Source organism: Macrobrachium nipponense, chromosome 7 (genome assembly GCF_015104395.2).
Source record: "Macrobrachium nipponense isolate FS-2020 chromosome 7, ASM1510439v2, whole genome shotgun sequence".
Taxonomy (NCBI): domain Eukaryota; kingdom Metazoa; phylum Arthropoda; class Malacostraca; order Decapoda; family Palaemonidae; genus Macrobrachium; species Macrobrachium nipponense.
The window spans coordinates 114,007,001-114,025,393 of record NC_061109.1 but is presented as its reverse complement, the minus strand read 5'-3'; the positions used below and the strand labels follow the sequence as shown (position 1 = coordinate 114,025,393).

The 18,393-nt window shown below is 39.0% G+C and overlaps 1 protein-coding gene across 1 annotated transcript in view; it reads left to right on the top strand.

Moving 5' to 3' along the window:
* Window positions 1–18,393, top strand: part of LOC135217677 (microtubule-associated protein futsch-like) — a 97,203-nt gene that overhangs the window by 53,708 nt on the left and 25,102 nt on the right. Inside the window, exons 8-13 of the mRNA XM_064253646.1 lie at window positions 1,320–1,479; window positions 4,687–4,886; window positions 5,645–5,865; window positions 5,986–6,333; window positions 6,653–6,776; window positions 6,954–7,098. Coding sequence (XP_064109716.1) covers window positions 1,320–1,479; window positions 4,687–4,886; window positions 5,645–5,865; window positions 5,986–6,333; window positions 6,653–6,776; window positions 6,954–7,098 — 1,198 coding nt within the window. The remainder of the gene's footprint in view (window positions 1–1,319; window positions 1,480–4,686; window positions 4,887–5,644; window positions 5,866–5,985; window positions 6,334–6,652; window positions 6,777–6,953; window positions 7,099–18,393) is intronic.

Here is an 18,393-nt window from a genome sequence, read left to right as displayed (position 1 = left end):
AAGGTAATACCCATATTCAAATAAAATATAGCCAGAAGTTTCTTTGGAAATATAACCACATAGTACTTTACATCACAATAATTATATTGATAAGTTGCATTTTTATACAGGCAGTCTCTGGTTTATGATGGGGTTAAATTCTTGAGATGAGTTGTAAGCCGAAAATTGTCATAAGCCGGAACATTGTTGAAAATTGTAAAAATTCTTAAGATAACCTTACTTTTAATGCTTTGGGTGTATTGAAAACTATGTAAACTGCACTCAAATACTGATTATTTTGCCTTTTTGTAGTCATATTTCTTCTGTGGGATTGGCATCATAAGCGTTGTAACCCTGGAACATGCATTGCAAACCCAGAAATAATTTCTGATGAATATTCATAATTGAAAAGTGTCATAACCTCGAAACGTTCTAAGATGAAACCGTTGTAAACCGGAGACTGTGTTTAATAAATAATTGTTTTCCTATACAATTTCTTGTGTACAAAATTAGTTTTATTACTTTAATCTTGTATAAAAAGTTTGTAAATAATTAGGATATCGAAAAAAGTGTTGTATCTTATTTTCTTAATCAATTACATGTACTTGTTAAAACTAAAATCTATATAAAATTAAATATCAATTGTATATGATGGTAAATGTCTCACAAACAAAAGTTTAAAAACTGTTACGTACACCCAACTGTGAATGCTAAAATACTTGAGAAAATTTACGTAAGTTGCATGTATAATGCATGCTAATGTAAACTTATAGCTTGTTTATATTTCTGTGAGTAATTACTTGTTACTTGATTGTAACATCACATACCTGTACGTACCTTAAAAGTACTGAGCAGTACAGTATTTTCTTACTGCTTTTATATTCCGCTCGGTGTTTGAGGAATACTGAACTGGTTGGAAGTACATAATCAGGTAATGGTAAATTTACATTAAAACAATGTATGATTCTTTATAAGTAAAAGCTGTGTCAGCTACATCTGTCTTAAAGACTGATTTTGAAAGAACCTTCCAAATTCATGTTAACTATGAATTATGATTTTTTAAGTACTTTGGTAATGAATAAATTTTCTTTGAAGGCAAAGAAATAGTAAAATGTTTAGAAGGGAAGATGGATAATAAATTTATACTTTATGCTCATATAGGAATACTTTGGTAAAACAAATCAGAGATGTAACTCCCTGATTGTAGCTTATACCTGATGTACTTTTTAATTTTCCTCAGATCCATGTGTATGAAGTATTTCCTGCATGCGGCTTAATAAATGTAATATTTTAATGAAGTTAAGTATTTTTTACTCATTTTCCCTTTTGGAATTGTGTAGGTGGAATGGGAACACCAAAGGAATCCCCTTCACTTTCGCCTTTATATGCTACACCTTCTTGCATAAGAGACGATAGAGGTGGCGACAGTACTCCCACAGGTGGTCCACTGCCTTCTGGTCATAGTCTTAATTCATCTGCGATGAGTGGTCTTGCCAGCAGGTAATTTTTAACTTTTTGTTTGTAGGAATTAATTTTTTTATGTGTATAATAAGATTTGTTGTTTAAAGTCTAAAGCTAATGTGGACATATCCTTTAGGTTCAATAGTTCCAATGCAGTATAATCCTCAGGTAACTTTACAAGTCAGTGTAATAAATGCTAAATTACAACAAAACCATTAATTATGTTGCATTTAACAGTCATAGCAATTTAAAGATGATTTTGGGTAGTTTTACCAGTGTGTGCCATTTCTTTAGGATAGTTAGTGCTAATATCCTACCAGGACACTAGATCTAAAATAAAAACATTGGCAGGTATTTCAGAAGAATTTGAGATAAAAGATGGTGCCTGCCAAGGAGTAATACTGAGCCCTTTGCTCTTAACCATAGTAATGGAAGAAACTACAAACGATGCAGAAAAGAGAACCTCTGGGTGCTGCTTTATGCAGATGATCTGATGCTAAGTTCAGAATCTAAGGAGGAGGTGGAAGGGTTCTATCTTTGTCTCCAAATGGCATCCTAGATTACATAGACATCTTGGGTTACATCACATATTAGTTATCCATAAGTACTGCGATCGCCTATTTTGATTTGTTTTGGGACTTCCAGAGGAAGCACAGTTTCCCACTCAGTAACTCTCCTTTGTGGATCTGTAGCAGAAGATGAGCCATACCTAAGAGTGTACAGTTTCAAACATCCTACATTCCTATGAATGCTCAGGGTTCTGTCTCAAAGAAGCAGCTCCCTAACTTTTGGTGAAAGAGATGCTTATAATAACATAAATTTCCAACCTGATCCTACAGTGTTGAATTAAGTCTGTGTTTTTGACAAGATGATGCCCATTCCCCCCCCCCCCCCCCCCCCCCCACCCCCCCCCCCCCCCCCCCCTTCAAGTTGAGATTCAGGTTGTGCAAGTAATTGGTTTGTTGTGAAACATATGTCATTTTTTATTTGAAATAGAAATACATTAGTTTTTCATGCACAAAAAATTAACTACTATATTGACAATTAAGAACTAGTAGATTGGTGCATGTAGGTGCAGTGCATGCTTTGTAGTCACAAGTGTATCAAAAGTGTGAAGAATCCAAAAGTGAAGAGGGCATTGTGGTTATTACAATTACATTCCTATGGCTGTTCATTTCATTGTGAGAACTTTTCTTATGGAAGCTTTTTTTTTTGTGACAAAGGGGTTTGAATGGAAAAATTAATATTGATTTGAAAAAGTTACAATTTGAGTACTACTGTCTTTAGCCTAGACATAGCGTATAAGGAATGCGAGTTTTGTTCTTTTGACCTTCCCCAAAACAGTAATCATTCTCATACATGTGTTGGTCAAGTGTAAAAACATTTATTCATATACAGGAAAAAACTTAAATTCCTTTTTACGTATTTATGTATCAATTGCTCTTGGCGCAACTATCTAGCCATGATATTATTGCTCTTATAAGAAGGGCTCATATCACTCTCCCAGGTGAGAAACCTTGCCTTTGGATAAGTTGGTGTATATTTTTTCTAGTTTCTTATTAGCAATGGAGATATATGTATTTGTGAATAATTCTTTAATATTCGTAACTGGACAAGTTATGTGTTGAGAGTTCCTCCTAGTCTAATAGACCTTCCGTTCAAGATTGCCTTTTGTCTCACTATCTTTTGCTATTTAAGAGAGCAGCATGGAATTTCGTCTGATGTTATGCATATAAAAGATGGACTTCAGAGCTCTTCTTTTGCATTATATTTTATATAACCAAGAATCAGGTCCATATGTTTGTTGCTCAAGTTGTAAATGCATGGTGATGGTGGAAGTCAACTTGTACAGCCTTTTGTATGAGATACTGTATTGTTACATGGACAAAAATTGTTTTAGGACCAAGAGTTGCAGAAGGTTAGATAATCACCTTATCACAGCTCATCTCCTGCTCTATACACATTTAATAACAGTCCATGTGCAGGATTGCAAATACCATGGACTGACAATGCAAATCTCTTCAAAAGCATCTAATGTTTATACCCTTCAATTAATCATCTTAGGGTTAACATACTAGATGGTAACACAGAAGTTTGACAAGTTTCCAAGTTCATATAAGTAGTTTTTGGGATGCCATTCATTGTTGGAGAACTGTTATGACACCTCCCAATAAGTATTAACTTGGCATTAGTTAGATGAATGCTTAATTAGTTATTCAAAAATGTTTTAAATAAGATTTGTTTCAAAACTAAATTGTTTCACCATATGGGAAGTGGTTTCCTTCCTAACCCTGTAATGGTGTCTTATTTTTTGGGATAAAGGTGGTATTGTAGATAGTAATGTATAAGTAAAAATAAGGGCCTGTTTTGTATGGAGTAAGATATTTTAAATTTTGGTTATTTTTCCATTGAAAAAACTATATAAATATATTTTGAGAAAAGGATAATACTAATCAAGAATTGTGAGTATGCTTAAAACCATCAGGCCATTTTTGAAGGTTAATTACATTATTTCCATTTCTCTGGAACATAGGAGACCTTCACCATAAAGTAATTTTTCATTTATCTTTTCCTTTGTTTAGAACAAGCAATTTTCTCAACAACAAACAGGAACAACTATATTTTTCACATACAGTATAGGTTGTAAAAGTACAGTATAGGTGAGAAAGTTATATGTAAAGTCCTTGACCCTTGCAAATAAATAGCTAATACTCTGCAGTCAAATACTGCTAGCAAAACAAGGTTAAATATACATGACTGCAAATATGTTTCTATGTTGCTTAGAAATTTTATATAGCTAGAGGTAGGGGAAAAATTTTCACTGATTTCTGATACTAATGGGTGAACATCATATTAAAACAGACATTCTTTCTTGCAGAGATTTTACACTACATTCCCCTTGTCTGCTTATTTTTCCATCATCAACTGCATTATTGAATAATTTTTATTATTATTATTATTGTTATAAAGGCTATGGCTCATAGCCAGAAGTTTCAGATATTTCATATTGCTAGTTTATGGCCTTTGGATCATGTACTTGTATCTGTAATATTCTTTATTGTCCCCCTTTACAATGAAGGTATTATCATATAAGGTAAAAATATCAGAAAAACTATTTTGGTTTAGTTCACCGCTATTGAAGCCTTTTGATGTGTAATACCTAACGATCAAATATTTTTTTTATTTTGTACAGTATATTTGATAATGTTCAATTTCATGTTTATTTTTGTCCCAATAATTTTGCAGCAATGCAAGTACTGGTGGCTTAAGCAGATCAGCTGAACAGCTATGTGAAAGACTTGCTGAAACCAGTGATACATCAAAAGGTCGTGGTTCTAACACCCTTTCTCGTAAGAGCAACAAAAGTGGTGGTACATGGGGTTCAATATCAAGAGTGTTTGCAAGACAAAAGAAACGTGCCGCTCTTGATGCCTCTCTATATGATGGTAAGTTGTTTCACGAAGATTACTGTATGATGTGCAGAATATAAACTGCAAACTTGAAATTTTTTAGATGATTTCTTCAAAACTTTCTTGCATGAATCCACTATAACCCATTTCAAAATTCTTTTTTGAAAACTGGAAGTATATTAGTTTGCTTTAAGTATTTTTTAAGTGAATAGTTAGTTCACATATATATTGATAAATTATTTTCTTTGATAATGAAAATTCTCATTGATGGTTATTTTCGAGTAGGAATCATTCATGGGTTATCTCTTGATTTCATCATAGGAGCATCAAGCTCAGAGGATCTTCCCTCGGCTCTGAATCATGTGGACTCCAAAACTCCCTTAGCTCTTACTAAAATATAAGAAAATTGATGTAGCTATTAATAATTATTGCTTGATTGCATAGATGTACAGTTTAGTTTGTCGTCTGATTGTAATAAAAATTAATACAGGTAGACTTTGTAAACTGCCATACCTCTAAACTCATCATGGACAAATGAGATTTTTTATTGAAAAATAGGATAGATTTTTACTTTACGTAGGTACTGGTATTTTTTCAGTATAATATTACTAATATGCATTCACATTTTTATTCAAATGTACCCAAAAGAATTTTGTGCTCATGCATTTAGTATTATTACTATTTTTCTTACACTGAATTTTTATTTAGTGCACTAACAGGTTAAGTAGCTATTGCTATTTGTACAGAGCAGTGGTACTAACAACTGGAACTCATATTGTTACAATTAACAATAGGTAATGGGAGTGACAAGCGAGCTTCTTGGTCCCCTAGTTCATCATTGTGTGTATCTCCTCTGACAGAGGAGAGTTATTCAGAGAAACTCAGATTACTCGAAGAGGCACAACACATTCCTCTTGAAAGATGGAAAGCGCCAACTGTCTTAGCTTGGTTGGAGGTGACATTAGGCATGCCTCAGTATGGTGCCATGTGTGCCGAGAATGTCCGAAGTGGAAAGGTACATTATACTGTTTTGTATGTCTTGTTGTCCAGTGCATATATTAGATGGTACATGAGGAATTAAATGAGAATTTTTGTATGTAGGGATGTTACTGTAATCTACTTGGTAATTTTTCAGGTACTTTTGGAACTTAATGACTCAGAACTAGAAGCAGGTTTAGGGATTAGTCACCCTATGCATCGCAAAAAATTGCGTCTAGCAATAGAAGAACTTAGAGAACCTCGTTTAAGTCGGTATCCAAGAATATCTGCGCTGGGACACACATGGGTTTCATCAGAGTGGCTCCCAGATCTGGGCTTACCACAGTACTGTGATGCCTTTGCTAATAATCTTGTGGATGGTCGACTTCTAGAAGCACTTACGAAAAAGGAATTAGAAAAACACCTAGGGGTGCATCGCAAATTTCATCAAGCATCCATTATACATGGGGTACATCTTTTACGAATTGTTAGGTTCGACAGACAGGTAAGTTATTCACTGATTCTTTTATTAGTAGCTTAAGGTATTGTCTTACATCATCTAGAAAGGGATTTATTTCAAGTTAAGTAGTTACAATAATTATCATTTTAATTGGCATGTTAATTTGATAAAATTAATCACAGAATGAAGGACAAGGTAGCAAAATGTATTCTTTTTTTCTGTTTTATATTTTGATTAGTTTCTATCATCTTAATTTGTTTAATTAATAAATAATTCTGTGCCCCTGTATTTCTGTTTATACATATGTACTGATGCACTGAAAGTACAGTTGTTTGAGATATTTAAAGGGCTATGATTAATACAGATACTAGCTGAGCGTAGACGGCAAAGTGAAAATGTAGATTGTGATCCAATTGTGTGGACTAATTTACGTTGGGTGAAGTGGGCACGGACTATAGACCTAGCAGAGTATGCAGATAACCTGAAAGGTAAGAAATATTTTAAATACCGTTATTCTTTCTCAATAATACTATATCTATTTTTCCTTAAAGTTATCTACTTGTGTGCAGAGACATTAATTATGTGTGAAATTTACATATTTTAAAGTTTACCATAAATTATGTCCATTGTGTATGTAGTAACACATTTTCATTTATCTTGCACAGACAGTGGAGTTCATGGTGCCTTGGTGGTATTGGAATCTTCCTTCACAGCAGACACAATGGCCACAGCACTAGGCATTCCTCAGTCTAAAAATATTATTCGTAGACATTTAGCAACTGAACTTGAAAGTTTAGTCAACCCTGCAAGGTACGTTAGACCTCATAATCTTTTCTCTTCCTAATACTTGAGATAAATTTAAATACATGCATAATATCAGAATACTGTAGATTTTTTGTGAATTGGATCTTAATATGAATACAGAATATTAATTAAAATTTTTCAGTTGATTGAATAATACTTATAACACTAATCTTACAAACTATAACAAGGCTCTCTGTGTTTTACAAGTATACATTATCCCTTATTTGTTCTCACGCCTGACATCTAGAACTCCCATACCTTGATAGACAAAATTGTTTGGAGGTTTTGATATATTTTTATATTTCTTTAATTTTCCTCTGTACATTTTACGGTACTTCTGCATTGATTCAGTTATTTACTGCAGTATAGTGTTCATATGATAAGGGATGAGGAACAGTTGGTCAGAAAAGCACCAGATATGGGAGTAGCAGGCTAAAATATTGTATAAAGAATTTGGAAGTAATACAGTGATCAATTAATACCTAAAATTAATATGAGTTCAGGCAAATGTTAGAACATATTTTACATCTAACCCCAGGAAGGGTAGAATAAATGTAAAAATGTTTGATGAGGGTGAACATACGGATACTAGCCAATCCTCTTAACAGGTTCATGAGTCCAGTATGTACCACTTATGAACCTGTTGAATATGAGGTTTTCTTCTGTGGGAACATGGATAAAATCTTTAAACTAATGTTTCTTGAAATACATCATTTCCCAAGGTGTTTCCACATAATAAATCCATAGCACTAACTCTGAGAAAGGCTTTTAATGTTACATATATCATATTAGTTGGCATATAAGACCCTTTTTATCCAATAAATGGCTTGAAAGATACACCAGGACCTTAAGTGCAAAGTTGATTTACCCTAACATGATGTGTAAGGGTATGGATACTCATACATGATGTGTAAGGGTATGGATACTCATACACAGACTGAAAAATATTTTTGCCTTTTCTGTGGTGCAGAGGGTCTTCTGCTCACATGCATGAACTACTCATGAACTAGGAAACAAGGATTTGCCATGGTGGAGATTTTGGGTGGTGGATATACCTTGACTCTACCCACACTACGTGGTCACTTTTTCTTTAGCCAGCAACAAGAGGTGTTGCTCTTCTTTCCTTTGTGTACCTACAGGTAGCACTATATTAAAATTATCAATTGCAATATACCATGCTGAATTAAATTAATGGCAATAAAAATACTGTGTAGGAGGGGGGAGGGCAGTAAGCCCATCACTTAATTTATGTGATGCATACATGTAGTACATATACATATGCAGACTATTCTTGGTAAAACTTGAAAACTGTACTTAACAGAAAGACAATCATGGATGTAACTACAATTCCACAAGAAGTTGAAAATGGCTACATATTTACAACCCCTTGTAGGGCCTCTTTTACAAAACATTCGTAAATTTTACAAAGTTTTACATGATTTTGCTAATAAATAAATTAATTATATTTTGTAAAATTATAATTACAGCTCACACAATATCAAAACAAGGAATAAAATTAGTAACAAATTCTGAGCATATTTATTGTAAATATTTACGTAAATTTACCGAGAATGAAGATGCAGTAACTTTTTTTTATTTATAATTGTTTTTTCTAATATTTCTTTGCATTTTCTTTGCAAAATTACATTTATAACTGATATACTATCATAAAAGATAAGAATTAAAACCATCAGCAACCCTTGGTATATTCATGAGCAAATTTACATTAAGACAGAAAGGAAGTACACATCCTCCCCATGAAGTCATGATCACAACTAAGCCCTGAGCTGCAAGTATCTCATCTTAGCCAGTCTAAAAGTTGCCATTAGTGAATTTATGGGCTATAGAAGTAACAGCACCTCTTTCTCACCTGATTCACCCCAAATCGATGGGGTATAATATTGTTACTCACCATGAGTGAATTCGTTGTCCACCCAAAACCTGTTATGGCTACTCAAGTAAGCATATCTGTCCATTAAGGGTTAAACTTACTCAAAATCTTATTCCAATAAACAGTTTTAAATTTTTTATATTTAACCTCAAGTCATATTTTAATGTTATTTGCAAATTTAAGCTCTCATAAATTTACTCACTGTCACAGAGTTATCCAACACTGTTAGAGATAAAGGGAAGTGTTAAAAAATATTTTCTACTCTACATAGGAAGCTTTTCATTTCTCTTAATCATTAAACTGATTTTGCTTGCTGTCCTTGTTACTTGTTCTATATAAATATTTTTTCTGCCATACAGTAGTGACATATTTGGTAACAGATTCTTACATTTAAGGACCATTTTTTACTAATATTCCATTTTAAAATTTGGGGTCTTGTATGCAGTTAAATATGTTATTTATGATTTTTTTTGGAAGAGTTACCACACAGACGTACGGAAAATGTTTGTAATCGTAAAATAGCCATAAATCGAAATATTGTGCTAGAGACTTCCAATTTGTTGCAAAATAAAGGTAAATGATTGAATATTACTAGAATGTAAGAGTTTTAGCTTACAATTGCGTTTTTTTTACCATTTCGGTCGAGTCAAAGTTGACCGATGGTTGATATTTTGGCACTTATCGTTATTTATATGAAAATATTTCAAAACTGATAAAAGCTACAACCATGGGTTGTTTTTAATTGTATTCTACATAAAATTGCGCACATTTCCACATATAAAACTTTATGTAACGGCTAATTTAAAATGGTGCAAACATTACAACAATCGTAAGGAACATTTTTTTTTCATAAATTCACCATAAATTGAAATATTGTGCTAGAGACTTCCAATTTGTTGCAAAATGAAGTTAAATGATTGAATATTACTAGAATATAAGAGTTTTAGCTTACAATTGCGTTCTTCGACCATTTCGGTAGAGTCAAAGTTGACAGAAGGTTGAAATTTTGGCACTTAATGTTATTTATATGAAAATATTTCAAAACTGATAAAAGCTACAACCATGAGTTGCTTTTGGATGTATTCTACATGAAATTGTGCACATTTTCATATACATGTATAATACTCCATGTAATGGCTAATATAAAATCGTGCAAAAATTATGTTAAACTGACGAAATAATTTCTGAGATGTGTCGCTGATGCTTTTTAGTGTGAGTAGAAAGAAATTCACGCTTGCGTGATTCAACAGTTTTTACCTAGTAGGCCTATAACTATTTTTCCGTGAATTTTTAAAAAAACTTTTTTTCGTCAACGTACCATACAACAGACAATTTTAGTCGACGTTTTATACGTCCAATCAGCGTTTAAGGGTTAAAGGTATACATTTGGTATCTGAACTTTCAAGATAGGCAGTTATAAGTATTTTTAGTGGTGGTTCTAACTATTCACAGGTTTTAACTATTCACGGAGGTGTCTGGTACACACCCCCCGCGAATACGGGGGGGAACACTGCATATATATACAGGGGGTCCCCGGGTTACGACGGGGGTTCCGTTCTTAAGACGCGTCGTAACCCGAAAATCGTCGTAAGCCGGAACGACGTTCTTGAAAACATGTCCACAGGGAAAATTTCACTACTAATTTGCAATTTTTCTTAGGGCCGTATCTCTAAAATTATCACTAATTTACTTTTTTTCATGTGCAACACTGTGTATTCACAAATTAATGTATATTTTCATTAAAATACAAGAGAGAGAGAGAGAGAGAGAGAGAGAGAGAGAGAGAGAGAGAGAGAGAGAGAGAAATAACTCCTTAGGTTTCAATAGATTGAAATGAACGTCTGTAGGCAACTTTTTTCCCCCTCCCATAAAAGGGATTTTGACGTAAGGAAAAATCTATTTCTGGGCGATTGGCTCGTGTCGCCAGCGAAATATCCTTTAATCTATTATTTCTAGGGTAAATGTACTAACACATACCAGAGAATAAATAAATAAAGAAAAAGGTCAGTACAACTGACTCGCTCACCCTCCAAGAGGGTGTCGGTATGAACACTATGGCGAGTGAGACCACTACCACGAGCCGATTGCCATTAGAAATCTCCCACTACAAAATCCCCACAAGAGGAGAGCCGACCCACAGAGTGGGCAGCAACTACTACTACTCCATCCCATGCTGCCGACTGCTGCGCCTCTGGTGGCCATCCTGAAGTTAGCAGACAATCTTGAGCGATGGGATGGGTAGGGCGGGATTTCGCTGGCGACACGAGCCAATCGCCCAGAAATAGATTTTTCCTTACGTCAAAATCCCTTTTTCTGGGCTCAGCTCGTGTCGCTGCGCGAAATCGTACCAGAGAAATAGCACAAGATTGTAAAGAAATTTCAACAAAACAAAAAGAGGTCTCAATAAAAAATAAAATAAAAGAAAAAAGAATATAATTGCTAATAAAGATACATATACACAATGATACAAAATTAGAAATATTGCTTAAATTAAACTTAATGCTAATAATATTTCTTAAATTAAGGTAATTTACATATATACAGGGCTTACATGGAATATATATTTAAAAGTAGTATCTGTGTATCGATATGTACCAAGAACTCTAAAGCAATTATGACAATAACTTGAACAGAACAAACTTCAATAATAATAATAAATGAAGGAATGTATATGACTTAATATACAAAACCCGTAACCATAGTAAATAAGATGTAATCCCCTACATAAAAAATAAGGGGATCACATCAAAGAGATCAATATATACAATCGATTGTTTGAGTGCCCTAGCAAAAAAATAAGGGACACCCACCATATCATCATTAAAAGCAGCTAAGACACAAGGTACCGTAGATGAACAAGGCAGGCATAGACGAACTGTGGGTGAGACAGGTAGAAAGGAGGACTGGGTCTTCTACTAAAGATTAGGCAGAGTCGGGGGAAACTATGTTACCCGCCGCAACTGCTGAAAATTTCAGAGCTTCCAAGGACTTTAAGTAATGACGTTTAAATACTGTCGGCGATTTCCATCCAGTATATTTTTTCAAACTCATCGAAGTTCATATGTTGGAAATAATTAATTGAGGTGGCTACTGCCCTGACATCATGTGCTTTTGGAAAAGAGTCAGGATTGGCTTGTTTAATAAAGTACAGGATCTGTTGCCTGATGCCTTTAATAGATAAAGTACCACCTTTTTCTCTCTTAAAGAGAGGACCCGATGAGGATGAGGAGGTCCTAGACAGAAAGGCTCGTAAGGTCGATACTGGGCAAAGAGATATATCTTGTGGAAGGGGTACTACCTCTCCATGGGTTCCCACCCCCTCATCAAAGGATCTTCATTCTTTTGCTATAAAACTACGTTCCGGAGAAAGTAGTACCCTTCCCCTGTGGGAAGAAATTGAATATGATCCGGATCTCTGGATAATGCCGACAGTTCTGAAATTCTAGCTCCTGAGGCCAAGCTTAATAAAAATAGAGTTTTTCTTAAGAGCATTATAAATGAACATGTGTCATTATCAGTTTCTGAAGCCAGCTTTAGAACATCATTTAAGAACCAAGATACTGACCGTAGGCCTTACAGAAGGTCTAAGTCTAGCACAAGCCTTGGGAATAGACGAGAAATAGGAGTCTGTCAGTCTATGTTGAAACCAAATTGAAAAATCTTTTCAAGGCTGACTTGTTTGTCGTAATGGTGCTAGCTGCTAAGCCTATTTCAAATAAAGATCTGAAAAAGGATATAGCTGAATTGATTGTCATGATTCTAATATCTGATCTTCAGGAAGGTTGCTAACTTTTTGACAGCAGCATCATACTGTCTCAAAGTTGAATCTCTTTTATCGGATTCCAAGAAGAGAATGTTTTGAGGGTCAATATTCGCATCCCTTTTCGCTGCAAACTTCATGAAATCCATAAAGTTAGGGTTTTTAGAATTCCTGAGGAAGCGAACACAGTCTTCGTTTGCACTGACTGGGAGAGCCTGGGACTGTGGGTAATCCGAAGAGGGCGAAGACCCAGTTCCAGAATCAGAGGGTACCAATTGCTCTTCGGCCAGTCTGGGGCTACTAGAGCCACTTGACCCTTGAATGTCCTGAGTTTGTTCAGTACCATCATGAGAAGATTCACTGGAGGAAAGACATAAATCTTCTCCCAGTTGTTCCAGTCTAGGGCCAGGGCGTCCGTGGCATAGGCCAGAGGTCCAGGTTGGGGGCCTTCCACATAACATGGGGAGTTTGTGGTTTCGCTTGGGATGCGAAGAGATCCACTTGTAGGCCTGGAACTCTGAAGAATCCATTGGAACGAACTGTTGTCCAGTGACCATTTTCCGACTCTAGAGGTACTGATCGGGATAGAGCATCTGCTATGACATTTCTCACTCCAGCTATATGGGTGGAGGAGAGGTGCCAACTGAACTTGTCCGCCAGGGAGAAGATGGCTACCATGACATGATTTAGATGACGTGATTTGGAGCCTCCCCTGTTTATACAATTGCACTACCACTGCGCTGTCCAAGACTAGCTTTATGTGGGAGTACTTTGGCGGACGTAACCTTTTTAGAGTTCAAGAACACTGCCATTGCTTCCAGTACGTTTTTTATATGAACTGACGGAACTGAGGTGACCAAGTTCCCTGAACTTTCTTGAACTGGGAATATCCTCCCCAACCGCTTAATGAAGCGTCCGTGTGGATGGTAATCCCGGAGGAGGAAACTGAAGGGGCACTGATATCGACAAGTTCTTGACTTTCGCCCATGGGCGAAGTCGATTCCCGTAGAATCTGAGGGACTGAGGATAATTTGTCCCTGGACCTGACATTTGCTCGTGATCGCCAGATTCTGGTTAGGTCTTTCAGTTTGGCTTTCATCAAGATGTTTGTCAACTGATGCAAACTGGAGTGAACCCAGGATCCTTTCCTGAGTTCTTCTTGACGCAAGTTTGTGACTCAGAAATTGCTTTACTGACTTCGCTATTTCTTTCTCTTGGCTGATGGAATCGACAGAGTATGGGAGGATAGATTCCATTGGATGCCCAGCCACTGAAAGTTTGACTCTGGAGTGAGTCTTGACTTGGACCTGTTTATCTTGAAGCCTAGATATTCCAGGAACTGAATCACTTTCAGTGTTGCTATGTGGCATTCCTCGACTGTTGGAGCCCAGATCAACCAATCGTCGAGATACGCTACTACCATAACCCCTTGCGATCTTAGTTGTTGAACTACTACTTCCGCAACTTCTGAAGCACACCCTGGTGCTACGTTGTTGAGCCCGAAAGGAACTACCGTTTGAAGGAGAATGTCTGGTCTCCTATCTTGAAGCCCAGATACGGACGGAAGTGTCTTGCAATAGGGATATGATAGTAGGCGTCTGTAAGATTGATAGAGGTGGTGACGGCCCCACGGGGAAGTAAGGTCCGTACCTGCGAGATCGTGCGCATCTTGAACTTGTCGCAGCGAATGGAAACTAAGTTTAAGCAGGGACTAAGTCTAGATTAAACACCCTTCTTTTTTGTGAGCCTTTCTTTGGAACGCTGAACAAGCGTCCTTGAATAATTTTAATCTGTATTGACTCCTCGCTATAGCTCCTTTCTGAAGGAGGTCCTCCGCATACTCCGTCAATTCTTTGGATGGAAGTTGGCGGAAAGGTCTGGATGGGGGGCGGGGGGGGTCCGCTACCCAACTCCAACCCAGGCCTTTTGACACAATGCTCTGCGCCCACTTGCTGAATTCCACCGGTGGCGGAAGTGAAACACCTCCCTCCTACCTGAAAGTCCTCATTGATGTTGGTAGCCTCCTCGGCCTCCCCTGAAATGCTTTCCTCTATTAAAGGACCCTCCCGATCCTCTCCCACGAAAGGATCGCTTACCTCTGCCTCCCCTACCCGAGCGGTCATACTTCTGGGAAGCCTGACCCTCGAAGACTTGATTGAAGGCTGGGGATGAGAGCGTAAGAGGTGGAGGTTGAGGCTGGGGGGAAATGACATAAATTGGCTGCGACTGAGCCTTGGAAGGTAGAAGGTTGGGCTGCTTGCACCAACGGGACAGCTGGGACCTGCTGAGTAAAGCGTGGCTGTTTTCTTCTGGGTAAGGCTGGAAACGTCTGGGTGGTTTCTTTTGAGCCTTACCCCTGACCACTTGATCTTGGCGTCTCTTGGCCGTAAGACCGCAACGATCTTTAAGGCTTTGGTTTAGTCTCGTAGCCTCTGCCTGGACCTCCTTCACCATCGCCTCTGGGAAGAGGTCTGCTCCCCAGATGCTCGATGCAAGCAACTTATTCGGTTCATGCCGAATCGTTGCTTCTTAGAGACATGTTTTCTACAGTTCGTCCTAGCCGTGGCGAACTCAAACATATCAGACTGCACGTTTGAGTCAGAGACTTGGTAAGAAGCTTAAAAAGTGGGACCAGAACCATAGGAAATGGTAGCCACCTCGGTCATGGCCATGGTATTGATAGACCTGGCTAGCCCCTAGATTTGGCATCAAATTCTGCCTGAATGAGGCTATCTGGAAGCCATAGGCAGCTTCTCACCAAACTGCTCCATAGCACAGTCTGGTTTGAGTTTGCCCGCCGAAAAAGTGTTGGGCAAATCTTCCCACAACTCACCGGCTGAGGGAAGTAAAGGAGACGTAGGGTCCGCTTCTTTCAGCTGAGCATCGAATCCCCCTTCTGGGCTGCTGGAATGGTGGTTGTAGCGATCTTTGTCAAGAAAGGGAGCGGGGTACTCTCTTCCATTGTAAAGATCGTAAAAGGACTCTTAAATGGTTGTATCTTTGTGTTGGAACAGTCCATGTCCTCTAGACACCTGAGCCATTCTCTCTGAGCCTGGTCTCGTGAATAGAGGACTGTCTCTTTCGGTACCTTATCGTCTCGAGTCATGGCCGAGGCGGTGAGCCTGGCTAGCCGATGAACGGAGGCTGAAGGTCTTCCGGGTAGAACTCGAAGTCTTCAATCCTCCGAGTTCCACATTCCGGGATAGAGATAAGCCCGTCTTGGAAGGGGGCGTATGACGATACTCTCCAAGGATTGTTCATAGAGAACGGAGGTAGAGAGTCATACGGAGGTAATTGCGCTCCCCCTGTGCTGAAAGGTGGGGGAGAAGCTAGTGGAGCTTGGCTCAGTCCGGCTATAATGTTGTCCTGAGAGTTGATCCTCTCAGACAACCGGGAGATCATCTGTTCCATACTGGTTTTCAGAGAACCAACCAGATCGCCACTTGTTGCAATAGCCCGCCCAGCATTGGAATCCAAAGCCGGAGCTGCTGCGGTGGTGGAAAGGGTGGCTCTGAACCGGAACCAAAGGTAGTGGAACTGTTGACTCCGCTGGAGTGTGATGACTCTCCCTGGAGGATCTACTCCTAGAGGATTTAGAGCCGGACCCAGAAGCTTTAGACCTCTCTGCTCCGGGATTCTAGCCGGAGACTTACGAGATGAAGATGACGCCGACGCCGTCTGTTTTTTAGACGACGACGACGACGTCTTAGTCAAGGTTTTTACTGCTTGACCTTTGACCTTGGGTCTAACGGAAGCATCAGAGAAGTATACAATTCTGTACCTGTAAAGCCTTGGAAGGATGGAGAGGTTGCAGGGGTAGAAGATCCAGTGGCACCCAAGGGCATCCCTTGGGCGTCTAACGTACCTACCTCGACCAACAGGTCGTTCTTACACCTACCATGGGTTTCTATATTAAGGTCCAATGTCGCGACTTCCGAGGAGATGTCCATGGCCTGGATCCAGTCAACGAGGCAGCGAGCTGTTGCTGAATGAAAGCGATAGTCGGGGCCGCCCTCTGCTGGGTCGACGTAGCCCGTTGACTTGCCTCCGGGGAAGATCAGTACCACCGCCAACCTCTTCTCAAGAATGTAGGGCATACCCTTGGCGGCGTTCTTTCCAAAACCGCCGACCCAGGCCCGCAGGGTTGCCAGTGCGGTATCCTTCACAGCCGGAGCCTGGAAGAGAGGGTATTTATTAGATTTTAGATTAAACTTAAAACTAAAACTAATTAAAAGCTTAACTTAAAATTATAGGGGATGTAAAAAACCCCTTGAATTTTTTTATCTTAAGTTTAAGAAAGATTGAATTTAGAAAACTAAGAACTATAACAAATTGGGGACTGGCTAACGGAGTTGGAATACTTACCCCGTTCTAAAAGCTGGCCTCACCAGATCATAACAGATGGTGCATGTCTCGTGATACCAGACCTGGAGGTTCCCCGTGCGGAGTCGCGCATGGAGCATGGGACCGGCAAACTTCATGTCCACAAGGGTCTTGAAGTGTGGCGGCGCATCCCGGATGCTCACAGTTGGTGGTCTGTAAGTGAAAAGACATGAGTATCTTAAAGGCTATCACTTACAGGCTAAAAGGACAGAAGAACTCCGTTGCATGCCGGAGCGGAAAAAAATTTTGGGCATAACCCCTCCCTTAACGCCTGAATAGGCTATACCCCGAGAGATCCGGTGAGGCAGATAAGGGAGGGGGGATGGTTTTAAGGTAGCTTAAGATAAACTACTAGTTTAACATAACAGATTCTTAAACCTATAAAAATTCGGACGTACCAGACTATCCAGTGCGTGGCGGAGGGTGTCGCGACTCAGCGCGACGGAGGGGGTAGTAGAGACCAACTGTATGTCCCGGTCCACCCTACGGGGTGGACTAGCACCTTTCCGCTGGATGCCGGGGCTCCGGGTAGCCAAAGGAGCCCCAGTAAGGTGGGAAAGGGCTGAGAGGACACAAGACTCATCGCGCTAGCAAACGGAGCGACGGAGGGGGGAAAGGCCAGTCCCCCACCCTTACCATCCGGCCGGACCGAGAAGCTGGAAGAGGTCGAGTCCAGCTGTCTGTCGTCCCGTCCCTCTACTCCCTCCGCCTGGGGGGAGAGGGAGGCAGGCTCGGGTATGCGGAGCGAGCGTGGGTAGACCAACCCACCCCCCGACTCTATGGAAGAGCGGGGGGGGGAGGGGGGGATGATGACTGGACAGGCGTCTGGCTGCTCCGTGATCACGTAGTTGACCACGGGGCGGTAACCACAAAAACAATGAAACAATAAGGCCTAGAAAACACAACCGGCTGATCAGAGAGATGCTATCGGGAAGCAACCGAACTGAAGAGCGGAAGCATATTGGCCCTATGGGCCATAACCTAGGCTAAGTGAAGCCAGATGCCTACACTAACATAAAACATATATAATATAAAATAAATAAATCATGAAAGAAGAAAACAAAATAGTAGGAGAAAAAATCCAGGAGTGTACGACTAACCCGAAGGAAAGTCTACCACTCAAAGCTAGCCGGGGCCGATACTAAGAGCCGTGGCTAGGGTCTGGATAGAAGGAGCCTCCATAAGGTAAAAGACATGCATGCATGACATAAAACAGTGTAGGACGTACCCTAAAACAAATCGGATGATTAAAAATAGAGCGTACTAA